General features: G+C 46.5%; 1 protein-coding gene across 1 annotated transcript in view; it reads left to right on the plus strand.

Annotated features, from left to right (window-relative positions):
* Positions 1 to 1275, plus strand: part of tmc5 (transmembrane channel like 5) — a 155789-nt gene extending 154514 nt beyond the window's left edge. Inside the window, exons 20-21 of the mRNA XM_080206172.1 lie at positions 350 to 436; positions 1210 to 1275. Of these exons, the coding sequence (XP_080062298.1) occupies positions 350 to 436; positions 1210 to 1266 (144 nt within the window). The 3' untranslated portion in view covers positions 1267 to 1275. The remainder of the gene's footprint in view (positions 1 to 349; positions 437 to 1209) is intronic.
* Positions 1276 to 13285: the final 12010 nt, after the last annotated feature.

Genomic DNA, 13285 nt, shown 5'->3' on the forward strand with positions numbered 1-13285 from the left:
AACAAACTAGTATTGGAGAATGGCCTGAAGCAGGCCTCACGTCCCCTAACAGCAAAGGGCCTCGTGTCTGGTTTTGATGCGAGTTGCCTTTTCCTGACATTAGTTTGAAGGGCAGACAGCGCGTTCCCAGCTGATAGAGAGTGTTCATTTCCTGGGCTCTCTCTACAATGTCCAGTAAATAGTTCAATGGAATCTCTGGGTCATAATCCTGACTTTCTCTCTGTCTTCAGTAAGATTTTCCACAAAAACAGGGTTTATTACATTCGAATCAGTTTAATCAGCTGGAGCTGTGGTTAAAGGAAAGATATAGACAAGAGTTTAAAGGCGAGATGATTTATCTCCTATGTAGCTGGAAGCTGCTGAGAATCACAATATAAGGATTCCAGGATATATTGGAGAAGAATTCAACCCCAGAGCAAGAGAAAATTACTTGGAGGTAAGGAGCAAACAAGAAGAAATAGAAGGACAATGAATTATCTGAATATATATAAATTATATATAATTTAGGGAGACACAGTGGTTAGCACTGCTGCCTCACAGCAACAGGGGCACAGATTCATTTCACAGCCTGGGTCACTGTCTGTGCAGAGTCTGCACATTCCCCCCGTGTCTGCGTGGGTTTCCTCCCACATCCAAACACGGTGCAGGTTAGATGAATTAGCTGTGGTAAATTGACCCTTAGTGTCAGGGGGGACTGGCTGGTGTAAGTGCATGGGGTTATGGAGATAGAGCCTGGGTGCAGACTCAATGGGCCGAATGGCCTCCTTCTGCTCTGTTGGGATTCTATGATTAGAAATGATCAAATACTTCAATGACAGAATTGTGGAAAGCCTGAATAATTACAAGGGATTTATTTCCACTCAGAGGTTCAGATGTGGTCAATATTTGAACTCACTGTAATCACTGTCAGACCCACAGAATCTGATTACAGACCGGAACCCTCCCAGGCAGGAACCAGGAATTAAATACAAAATGTTTGAGGTGTTTTGGGTGTTTTATTTGTGGCCAACGCCTAAAAAAATGTGCATGACCTTCAAACTCAAACTAAAGAATTAAAGTCGATATAATTAAATCAGTGATTTACACTTATTGAGTTGTAGCAGATTATAAGAAATACACTAATCACATGTAATCTGCTCTAACTTCTTCTATTGTGACAAAAATATGAATTTTCAAACCTTTTAATTATTTTTTTCAACTTGTATTTAGCCTAATTGGAATCCTGAGGCGAGAGGAAATATCAACGATCGAAAACCAGGTAACTGAGAGGAAGAGCTTTTCCTAAAGCTTCATAATTCACCAATCAAATCCCACCAGAATTCACCAATCAAATCCCACCAGAATTCACCAATCAAATCCCACCAGAATTCACCAATCAAATCCCACCAGAATTCACCAATCAAATCCCACCAGAATTCACCAATCAGATTGTATATCTGAGCAGCTCGAATCCAGTTTGTTGTGGGACATGGAACGGAGTTTTGTGTCTCTGACCATCAGGGGGAGCGGATATTGTTGGGAGGAGATTGGGGGCGGATACGAACACCCCGGTGTATTACCCACAGCAACACGTCCACAACCAAATAGCCAATCGAGACATTCAACTGACCAACCAGGGACCACCCCCGCCCCCCCCCCACCATACCCGATACACCCCCACCCCCACAATCCCCCCCCATGGACCCTCACCACACTGGGAAACCCCATTCCCCCCCCCCCCCCCCCCCCCCATGACCCTCACCATGCTGGGAAGCCCCACTCCCCTGTCCCCCCCCCCGTCCCACGGATTCCCAGGGACGGAGGGCCCTTCACAATCGCCACTCCATTAACCACAGAAAGGCACCAATGGAGATCACAAATATTTTGGATGTTTTACATTTTCCTTTAATTTGATTGGAAAGTACGGATCAGGAAAAACTGAAAGAAGTTGAAATTTGCTGTTTTTTGAATCTGTAAATCATTTACAGTCAGAATGTTAGTGAGGTTCGCCTGATAGTTTGCTGAGCTGGTTGTTATAACCATCAGTTGGTCCAGTAGTGTACACATCCTCCAGGCCTGTGTTCACTGCTGCTGCTGCTGCTGTCTAACACACAACACTCAGTGAACCATTCCCGACATTCGACACGGCTCTGACACGGATCTGACACGGCTGACACGGATCTGACACGGCTCTGACACGGCTCTGACACGGATCTGACAAGGCTCTGACACGGCTCTGACACAGATCTGACACGGCTCTGACACGGCTCTGACACGGCTCTGATACGTATCTGACACGGCTCTGACACGTATCTGACACGTATCTGACACGGCTCTGACACGGATCTGACACAGCTCTGACACGGCTCTGACACGGCTCTGACACGGCTCATCCAGACTGGAAACACTGGCTCTCTCCCCACACACACTGTCAGACCAGCTCAGATTTTCCAGCATTTTCTGCTTCGATTTCACATCCCAGCATCCGCAGTATTTCTGTTTTTATCTTTAACGGCCGTTCTGTCAGGCACTGCTCAGATTGGATTCAGTGGCTCAGTTGGTGACCCTCCTCTTCCTGAGTCACAGGGTTATGGGTTCAAATCTCAATCAAGGATTTGAGCACAAGTGTCTCAACTGACATTCCAATGCAGCACCGAGGGAGTGCCGCACTGTCAGAGGGTCAGTGCTGAGGGAGTGCCTCACTGTCAGAGGGTCAGTGCTGAGGGAGTGCCGCACTGTCAGAGGGTCAGTGCTGAGGGAGTGCCGCACTGTCAGAGGGTCAGTGCTGAGGGAGTGCCGCACTGTCAGAGGGACAGTGCTGAGGGAGTGCCGCACTGTCAGAGGGTCAGTGCTGAGGGAGTGCCGCACTGTCAGAGGGTCAGTGCTGAGGGAGTGCCTCACTGTCAGAGGGTCAGTGCTGAGGGAGTGCCGCAATGTCAGAGGGTCAGTGCTGAGGGAGTGCCGCACTGTCAGAGGGTCAGTGCTGAGGGAGTGCCTCACTGTCAGAGGGTCGGTGCTGAGGGAGCGCCGCACTGTCAGAGGGTCAGTACTGAGGGAGCGCCGCACTGTCAGAGGGTCAGTGCTGAGGGAGTGCCGCACTGTCAGAGGGTCAGTGCTGAGGGAGTGCCTCACTGTCAGAGGGTCAGTGCTGAGGGAGTGCCTCACTGTCAGAGGGTCAGTGCTGAGGGAGTGCCGCAATGTCAGAGGGTCGGTGCTGAGGGAGTGCCGCAATGTCAGAGGGTCAGTGCTGAGGGAGTGCCGCACTGTCAGAGGGTCAGTGCTGAGGGAGTGCCGCAATGTCAGAGGGTCAGTGCTGAGGGAGTGCCGCAATGTCAGAGGGTCAGTGCTGAGGGAGTGCCGCACTGTCAGAGGGTCAGTGCTGAGGGAGTGCCGCAATGTCAGAGGGTCAGTGCTGAGGGAGTGCCGCACTGTCAGAGGGTCAGTGCTGAGGGAGTGCCTCACTGTCAGAGGGTCAGTGCTGAGGGAGTGCCTCACTGTCAGAGGGTCAGTGCTGAGGGAGTGCCGCACTGTCAGAGGGTCAGTGCTGAGGGAGCGCCGCACTGTCAGAGGGTCAGTGCTGAGGGAGTGCCGCAATGTCAGAGGGTCAGTGCTGAGGGAGTGCCGCAATGTCAGAGGGTCGGTGCTGAGGGAGCGCCGCACTGTCAGAGGGTCGGTGCTGAGGGAGCGCCGCACTGTCAGAGGGTCAGTACTGAGGGAGCGCCGCACTGTCAGAGGGTCAGTGCTGAGGGAGTGCCGCACTGTCAGAGGGTCAGTGCTGAGGGAGTGCCGCACTGTCAGAGGGTCAGTGCTGAGGGAGTGCCGCAATGTCAGAGGGTCGGTGCTGAGGGAGTGCCGCAATGTCAGAGGGTCGGTGCTGAGGGAGCGCCGCACTGTCAGAGGGTCAGTACTGAGGGAGCGCCGCACTGTCAGAGGGTCAGTGCTGAGGGAGTGCCTCACTGTCAGAGGGTCAGTACTGAGGGAGTGCCGCACTGTCAGAGGGTCAGTGCTGAGGGAGCGCCGCACTGTCAGAGGGTCAGTGCTGAGGGAGCGCCACACTGTCAGAGGGTCAGTGCTGAGGGAGCGCCTCACTGTCAGAGGGTCAGTACTGAGAGAGCGCCGCACTGTCAGAGGGTCAGTGCTGAGGGAGTGCCGCACTGTCAGAGGGTCAGTGCTGAGGGAGTGCCGCACTGTCAGAGGGTCAGTGCTGAGGGAGTGCCGCACTGTCAGAGGGTCAGTGCTGAGGGAGTGCCGCACTGTCAGAGGGTCAGTGCTGAGGGAGTGCCTCACTGTCAGAGGGTCAGTGCTGAGGGAGTGCTCAGGGAGCTGAAAGAATATTATCAGGTCATTATCACATTGCCGCTCTGGGATCTTGCTGTGCACAAATCGGCAGCCATGTTTCCTATATTACAACAGTGGCTAAACTTGTTGTAAAATTCTAAAAAGCTTTGAGATAGCCCATGGATGTTTTATTTCACTCTTTTGTGGGGTCTGGGCATTGCTGGCTGGGCCAGTGTTTCTTACCCATCTGTAGATGCCCTGGGACTGAGAGTCTCACTGGGCCATTGAGGGTCACCCACCTCGCTGTGGCTCTGGAATCACACGTAGGCCAGACCGGGGTAAGGACGGCAGATTTCCTTCCCTAAAGGATTTGAGTGAACCAGAGTTTTTACAACAATCGATAATGTTTCACGGTCATCGGTAGATTCTTAATTCCAGATACTTTTTATTCAATTCAAATTCCACTGTCTGCTGTGGCAGGATTCGAACCCGGGTCCCCACAACATTAGCTGGTTTAATAGTCTAGCGATAATCCCTCCAGGCCATTATCTCCCTTGAAAGGGACTATAATGAAGAGTGAAATTATTGTAATTGTCATACTTTTATAATCATAAAATTACCGTAATTACCTTAACTATCAGGTCCATAACAGATGCCTGAAAACAATGATGAAATAATTCAAGTTATAAATACTGAGCTTTGCTGATATTTATAATCTGAAATGGAAATACACAACATAATAAAGATTTATAATAATATTTAAAATCGATGAAAATCTCAAACTTTCCATTTGTCAATAATGAACCAAAATGTTCCAATGTCACTTTGGAAACTGGTATTTAATGGATATCACTGAATGATGTTATTTTTACTCTGCCAGGATTAACTGAATACGCTTTGACAAGCAACAATACAAAAGACCAAGACTCTGTCAGTGAATTCAATACAAGTATGTCTCATTAAACATTCATTTCAGCATCTTAATCACTCATAGGGAGACACGGTAGCAGTGGTTAGCACTGCTGCTTCACAGCTCCAGGGTCCTGGGTTCGATTCCCGGCTCGGGTCACTGTCTGTGTGGAGTTTGCACATTCTCCTGGTGTCTGTGTGGGTTTCCTCTGGGTTCTCCGGTTTCCTCCCACAGTCCAAAGATGTGCAGGTTAGGTTGATTGGCTGTGCTAAAATTGACCCTTAGTGTCCTGCGTTGTGTAGGTTAGAGGGATTAGCGGGTAAATACATTTGGGGGTAGGGAATGGGTGGGATTGTGATCAGTGCAGACTCGATGGGCCGAATGGCCTCTTTCTGTAGGGATTCTATAATTTGTATGAATTTAGAAAGGTTTAGTGAAATATTGGGTGCTAGAGATCCAAAATAGAAAACAAAGAACGGCTACTACACATGAAACAGAATAAAAGGGAACGTAGTCATTGAGGTTTACAGCATGGACACAGGCCCTTTGGCCCAACTTGTCCATACCACCCAGTTTTTACCATTAAGCTAGTCCCAATTGCCCATATTTGGCCCATATCCCTCTATACCCATCTTACCCATGTAACTATCTAAATGCTTTTTAAAAGACAAAATTGTACCCGCCTCTACTACTGCCTCTGGCAGCTCGTTCCAGACACTCACCACCCTCTGTGTGAAAAAATTGTCCCTCTGGACCCTTTTGTATCTCTCCCGTCTCACCTTAAACCTAAAAACCCAGATGTGGGGTGAGTGTCAGAGCTTCTTCATGGATACAGAGAATAGGCAACCAGATTTGATACAACTCACTGAGACTTACAGCCATAAGCTAACAAAAATACACCAAAATTCCCAGACCTAATCTGAGTTCAGGGAGTTTTTACAGTATATCATTCTTTGAAATAGAGGAAAAATCGAGTATGAAAATGAGCTAGCGAGGAACATAGAAACTGACAGTAAAAGTTTCTATAGATATCTAAAGAGAAAAAAATTGACCAAAATGAATGTAGGCCCCTTACAGTCAGAAATGGGAGAATTCATAATGGGGAATAAAGAAATGGCCGAGGAATTAAATTTGTACTTTGTTTCAGGCTTCATAAAGGAAGATGTGAAAAATGTATCAGGCTAAGAGAAACAGGTTGGAGTGAGGAGCTGAAGGAAATCAGCATTAGGAGAGAAATGGTTTTGGGGAAATTGATGGGGTTGAAGGTGGATAAATCTCCAGGTCCTGATAATCTTCATCCCAGAGTACTTAAAGAAGTGGCCCTGGAAATAGTAGATCCATTGGTGGTTATTTTCGAAAATTCTTTGGACTCTGGAATAGGTCCTACAGATCAGAGAGTAGCTAATGTAAGCCCACTATTCAAAAAGGGAGGTACAGAGAAAACAGGGAACTATGGACCGGTGAGCCTAACGTCGGTACTGGGGAAGTTGCTGGATCCATTATCAAGGATTTCATAACTTAACATTTGGAAGGTAGTGGGATACTCAGACAAAGTCAGCATGGATTTACAAAAGGGAAATCATACTTGATGAATCTACTGGAATTTTCTGGGGATGTAACTGGTAGAGTTGACTGAGGAGAACCAGTGGATATGATTTATTTAGACTTTCAGAAGGCTTTCAACAAGGTCTCACATAACAGACTACTATACAAAGTTAAAGCACATGGGATTGCAGGTAATGTTTTGAGATGGATAGAAAGCTGGTTAGTAGATAGGAAGCAAAGAGTTGGCATAAATGGGTCTTTTTCTGATTGGCAGTCAGTGACTAGTAGGGTTCCGCAGGGGTCTTTGCTGGGACTCCAACTGTTCACAATATATATTAATGATTTGGAAGAGGGAATTAAGTATATTATCTCCAAATTTGCAGATGATACAAAGTTGGGTGGGAGAGTGAGCTGTGAGGAGGATACAGAGATGTTTCAGTGTGATTTGGACAGGCTGAGTGAGTGGGCAACTGTGTGGCAAATGGAGTATGTTATGGATAAATGTGAGGTTATCCGATTTGATAGCAATAATAGAAAGACAGATTATTACTGGAATGGGTGTAAATTGAGAGAGGCGAATACCCAATGAGACCTTGGATGTCCTCGAGCATCAGTTGCTGAAAGTGCGCAGGTACAGCAGGCAGTAAAGAAGGCAAGTGGTATGTTGGCCTTCATAGCGAGAGGTCTTGAATATAGGGATAGGGATGTTTTGTTGCAATTGTACAGGGCGTTGGTGAGGCCACACCTGGAGTATTGTGTTGAGTTTTGGTGTCCTTATCTGAGGAAGGATGTCCTTGCTATAGAGGGAGCACAGTGAAGGTTTCCCAGGCTGATTCCTGGGATGGCAGGTCTGTCATATGAGGAGAGATTAAGTCGGGTAGGATTATATTCACTGGAGTTCAGAAGACTAAGATGAGATCTCATAAAAAATTATAAAATTCTATCAGGGTAGATTCAGAAAGAATGTTCCCAATAGTGGGGGTGCCCAGAATTCAGGATCAGAGTTTGAGGATAAGGGATAAACCTTTCAGAACTGAGATGAGGAGAAATTTCTTCACCCAGAGGGTGGGGAATGTGTGGAATTCAGTCCCACAGAAAGGAGCTGAGGCCAAAACGTTACCTGATTTCAAGAATAAATTAGATAGCTTTTGGGGATAAAGGGATCAAGGGATATTGGAGGGAGGGGGAATCAGGATATTGAATTTGATGATTGGCCATGATCAAAATGAATGGTGGAGTAGGCTCGAGGGGCTGAATGGCCTCCTCCTGCTTCTCGTTCCTACGCTTCTATGAAATGCATGCAGGGTCTGTGTAACTGAAAGCTCCGTATCTACGTGTAGCCCTTGTTGAAAACATTGGCAGAATTCTCCGATCTCGTGCGCCCCACCATCACTACCAGTGAGAACAGGGAATCACCGGTCTCCGCAGCGGAACCAGAGAATCCCAGCCGTAGTCAATTGGAAAATGCCCGTACCATTCGGAAAGCGACATACTTCCCTATGGGAAAAAATGTTTGGGTTATCTTGCTATTCTTATGGATATAGAGTCATAGAGATTTACAGTACGGAAACAGGCCCTTCGGCCCAACTTGTCCATGCTGACCTTTTCTTGAACTCCTAAGCTAGTCCCAATTGCCCACGTTTGGCCCATATCCCTCTACACTATCAAGGGTAGGAGTCTTAGTAGTGTTGAAGAGCAGAAGGATCTTGGGGTCCGGGTCCACAGGACTCTTAAATCGGCCTCGCAGGTGGAGGATGTGGTCAAGAAGGCGTATGGTGTACTGGCCTTCATTAATCGAGGGATTGAGTTTAGGAGTCGGGAGGTAATGCTGCAACTTTATAAGACCCTTGTCAGGCCTCACTTGGAGTACTGTGCGCAGTTCTGGTCACCTCACTATAGGAAGGACGTAGAAGCTATTGAGAGGGTACAGAGGAGATTTACAAGGATGTTGCCTGGACTGGGAGGCATGCCTTATGAAGATAGGTTGAGGGAGCTGGGACTCTTCTCCCTGGAGAGACGAAGGTTGAGAGGCGACCTGATAGAAGTTTATGAAATGTTGAGAGGAATAGATAGGGTGGATTCTCAGAGGCTATTTCCCCGGGTTGAAATGGTCGCTACGAGAGGACACAGATTTAAGGTGCGGGGAGGAAAGTACAGAAGTGATGTTAGGGGTAAGTTTTTCACTCAGAGGGTGGTGAGTGAATGGAATCGGCTGCCGTCAGTGGTGGTGGAGGCAAACTCGCTGGGGTCTTTTAAAAGACTTCTGGATGAGTATATGGGGTTTTATGGGATTGGGGGTTATAGATAGGTCTATAGATTGGTAGGTGTTGATGTGATCGGCGCAACTCGTGGGCCTGTTTGTGCTGTAGTGTTCTATGTTCTATACCCATTGTACCCATGTAACTGTCTAAATGCTTTTTAAAAGACAAAATTGTACCCGTCTCTACTACTACCTCTGGCAGCTTGTTCCAGACACTCACCACCCTCTGTGTGAAAAAATTGCCCCTCTGGACACTTTTGTATCTCTCCCCTCTCACCTTAAACCTCTGCCCTCTAGTTTTAGACTCACCTACCTTTGGGGAAAAGATATTGACTATCTCGCTGATCTGTGCCCCTCATTATTTTATAGACCTCTATTATTTTATAGACCTCTCTGGACTTTTACGCTCCAGAGAAAAAGTCCCAGTCTATCCAGCCTCTCCTTATAACTCAATCCATCAAGTCCCGGTAGCATCCTAGTAAATCTTTTCTGCGCTCTTTCTAGTTTAATAATATCCTTTCTACAATAGGGTGACCAGAACTGTACACAGTATTCCAAGTGTGTATTCCAAGACCAATGTCTTGTACAACTTTAACAAAACGTCCCAACTCCTGTATTCAATGATCTGACCAATGAAACCAAGCATGCCGAATGCCTTCTTCACCACTCTGTCCACCTGTGACTCCACTTTCATGGAGCTATGAACATGTACCCCGAGATCACTTTGTTCTGTAACTCTCCCCAGTGCCCTACCATTAACTGAGTAAGTCCTGCCCTGGTTCAATATACCAAAATGCATCACCTCACATTTGTCTAAATTAAACTCTACCTGCCATTCGTCAACCCAATGGTCCAACTGATCAAGATCCCATTGCAATCAGAGATAACTTTCTTCACCGTCCACCATTCCACCAATCTTAATGTCATCTGCAAATTTACTAACCATGCCTCCTATACTCTCATCCAAATCATTAATATAAATGACAAATATCCTAATGACCATTACAATAAAGCACTCTGCAGGCATTCTAAGCTACTCCTACATATGTAGCCTGGAAAAGTATTATATTAGTTATTCATCCATGATTTCTATGAAAACATTTGTCACAAGGTGGCTGCCTCACAGCCCCAGGGACCTGGATTCAATTCTGGCCTTGAGTGACTGTGTAGAGTTTGCACATTCTCCCCATGTCTGTGTGGGTTTTCTCCAGGTGCTCCAGTTTCCTCCCACACTTTAAAGATGTGTAGATGGATTGGCCATGCTAAATGTGTGGGGTTATGGGAATAGGACAGGGAGAGGGCCTGATATTCGGGCAGAGAGTTAGTGCAGAAGCGATTGACCGAATGGCCTCTCCTGCACTGTAGAATGTATTCAAGAGGCAGCTGGATAGAGCACTTGGGGGCAAATGGGATCAAAGGTTATGGGGAGAAGGCAGGATTAGGCTATTGAGTTGGATGATCAGCCATGATGGTAATGAATGGCAGAGCAAGCTGGAAGGGCCAAATGGCCTCGTCCTGCTCTTCTATGTTTTTATGAAGAGATTTTATAACTCTATGACAAAATATTTTTCTTTCTTACAGAACAAAGTAATTATGGGAGTAGCAGAGAAGAAGCTGGTAGCGCACTGGCACTGGCATTGGCTGCCCGGCATCGAGCTGGTCAGGAACCAGATGATTAATTGTTTCAGAGACAAAAGATTCAACTTCCCAAAGACCTTTGAGCAGCAAACTGGGGGGGGGGGATGACAAATCAGAGAGTCACAGCTAATGTGAACTGGTGAAACATTGTGTATGATGGTGCAGTGAATATCCGATGCAGTCTGTGGCACTGAGTACCTCTCCATTCTAAATCTAAGTGACGATTATAAGATTTCGGAATGATCTTTAGGCACTGAAAATAATTAAGTTCCAGTACCATAAATGGTTATCCAGGTTAAAAAAGTTATTCTCTTACCTAACAATTCATCAGCAATAATGAAAATTACAGTCAAACTGGGGAATGGTGCAATGCTTCTATTTTCTAAAATAATTTATAATTAAATAGCTTATTAGAGCTTAAATGTATTTTATTGGTAAATAATTACAAGGTCACATCTAAATTTACTGTGAAGCTTCAAAAAGAACAATGATTAAGTTAACAAAGAATAATTAAGAACATAAGAAATAGGAGCAGGAGTAGGCCATCTAGCCCTTTGAGCCTGCCCCGCCATTCAATAAGATCATGGCTGATCTGAAGTGGATCAGTTCCACTTTCCCGCTTTCTCCCCATAACCCTTAATTCCCTTGCCTGTCAAAAACCTATCTACCCGTGACTTAAATATATTTAGCAAGGTAGCCTCCACCACTTCAACAGGCAGAGAATTCCAGAGATTCACCACCCTTTGAGTGAAAAAGTTCCTCCTCAACTCTGATCTAAACTGCGGCCCCCACCCCCCCCTTATCTTGAGGCTGTGCCCTCTAGTCCTGCTGTCCTTTCTAAGCGGGAAGAATCTCTCTACCTCTACCCTATCCATCCCCTTCATTATCTTATACATCTCTATAAGATCCCCCCTCATCCTTCTAAACTCCAACGAGTACAGACCCAGTCTATTTAGTCTCTCTTCATAATCCAACCCCCTCATCTCTGGTATCAGCCTAGTGAACCTCCTCTGCACTCCCTCCAAGGCCAAAATATCCTTGCGCAAGTGTGGCAACCAAAACTGCACACAGTACTCCAGCTGCGGCCTCACCAGTACCCTGTACAGTTGCAGCAAGACCTCCCTACTTTTATATTCTATCCCCCTCGCTATAAAGGCCAACATCCCATTCGCCTTCTTGATCACCTGCTGCACCTGCAGACTGGGTTTTTGCGACTCATGCACAAGGACCCCCCAGGTCCCTCTGCACCATAGCATGCTGCAGCTTTTCACCATTTAACTAGTAATCCCTCCTACTATTATTTCTGCCAAAGTGGATAACCTCACACTTGCTAACATTGTACTCCATCTGCCAGGTCCTCGCACACTCGCTCAGCCTATCCAGGTCCCTCTGCAGACTTTCCACACCCTCCGCACAATTTGCTTTTCCATTCATCTTCGTGTCATCGGCAAATTTCATCACCCGACACTTAGCCCCTTCCTCCAGATCATCTATGTGTATGAGAATATGTATATAAGAATTCAATTGTAAAAATCTAATACTTTTATTCATGCCTGTAATCACAAACACTATTTACTATTTCCAGATTTTGTTGTAACCCTGGTTAATGGGACACCAGGCACTGCTTGGGCCTTGAAATCATGTGGCTTCCTCTGTCATAATTTTAGTAAGAACAGAGATTGTTGAAATGGACAATTAGTGCTATTTCTCCAGGACTTTGACAGTCTCCTATTGAGGTAGCAGAAAACTGGGAGAAATACTACAGAGTTTACAGGTCCCAATATCAGCAACTATACCCTGAGCGCAAGTATAGCAAAGCCAAGTATAGAGTGAAATTCCAGCCACTCTCTTTCTCGGATCGCACCCCGAGGTGACATTTGCATTTCTTTGGTGTCATTCTCCTAGTCTTTCTGAACCATTCTGAATGTGTCAAATTATTGCAGTTTTGCCCCTGGGCTGCTCAAATTATTTTGTAGAGAATTCTCACAGGTGGCAGTATGAGATTTTCATTTTGCAGTTTGAGCTTAAATAAGAACATAAGAAATAGGAGCAGGAGTAGGCCATCTAGCCCCTCGAGCCTGCCCCGCTATTCAATAAGATCATGGCTGATCTGTTGTGGCTCAGTTCCACTTTCCCGCCCTCTCCCCATAACCCTTAATCCCCTCTCTTATCAAAAACCTATCAACCCGCGTCTTAAAAATATTTAGCGAGGTAGCCTCCACCATTTCAACGGGCAGAGAATTCCAGAGATTCACCACCCTTTGAGTGAAGAAGTTCCTCCTCAACTCCGTTCTAAACCGCCCCCCCCACCCTTATCTTGAGGCTGTGCCCTCTAGTCCTACTGTCCTTTCTAAACGGGAAGAGTCTCTCCACCTCTACCCTATCCATCCCCTTCATCATCTTATGTGTCTCAATGAGATCTCCCCTCATTCTTCTAAACTCTAACGAGTACAAGCCTAGTTTATTCAGCCTCTCCTCATAGTTCAACCCCCTCAACTCCGTCCTCAGCCTAGTAAACCTCCTCTGCACTCCCTCCAAGGCCAAAATATCCTTGCGTAAGTACGGCGACCAAAACTGCACACAGTACTCCAGCTGCGGCCTCACCAATGCCCTATACAGCTGCAGCAAGACCTCCCTACTTTTATATTCAATCCCCCTCGCTATAAAGGCCAGCA

Source organism: Carcharhinus amblyrhynchos, chromosome 18 (genome assembly GCF_965287045.1).
Source record: "Carcharhinus amblyrhynchos chromosome 18, sCarAmb.v2.hapA, whole genome shotgun sequence".
In the NCBI taxonomy this organism is placed as follows: Eukaryota; Metazoa; Chordata; class Chondrichthyes; order Carcharhiniformes; family Carcharhinidae; genus Carcharhinus; species Carcharhinus amblyrhynchos.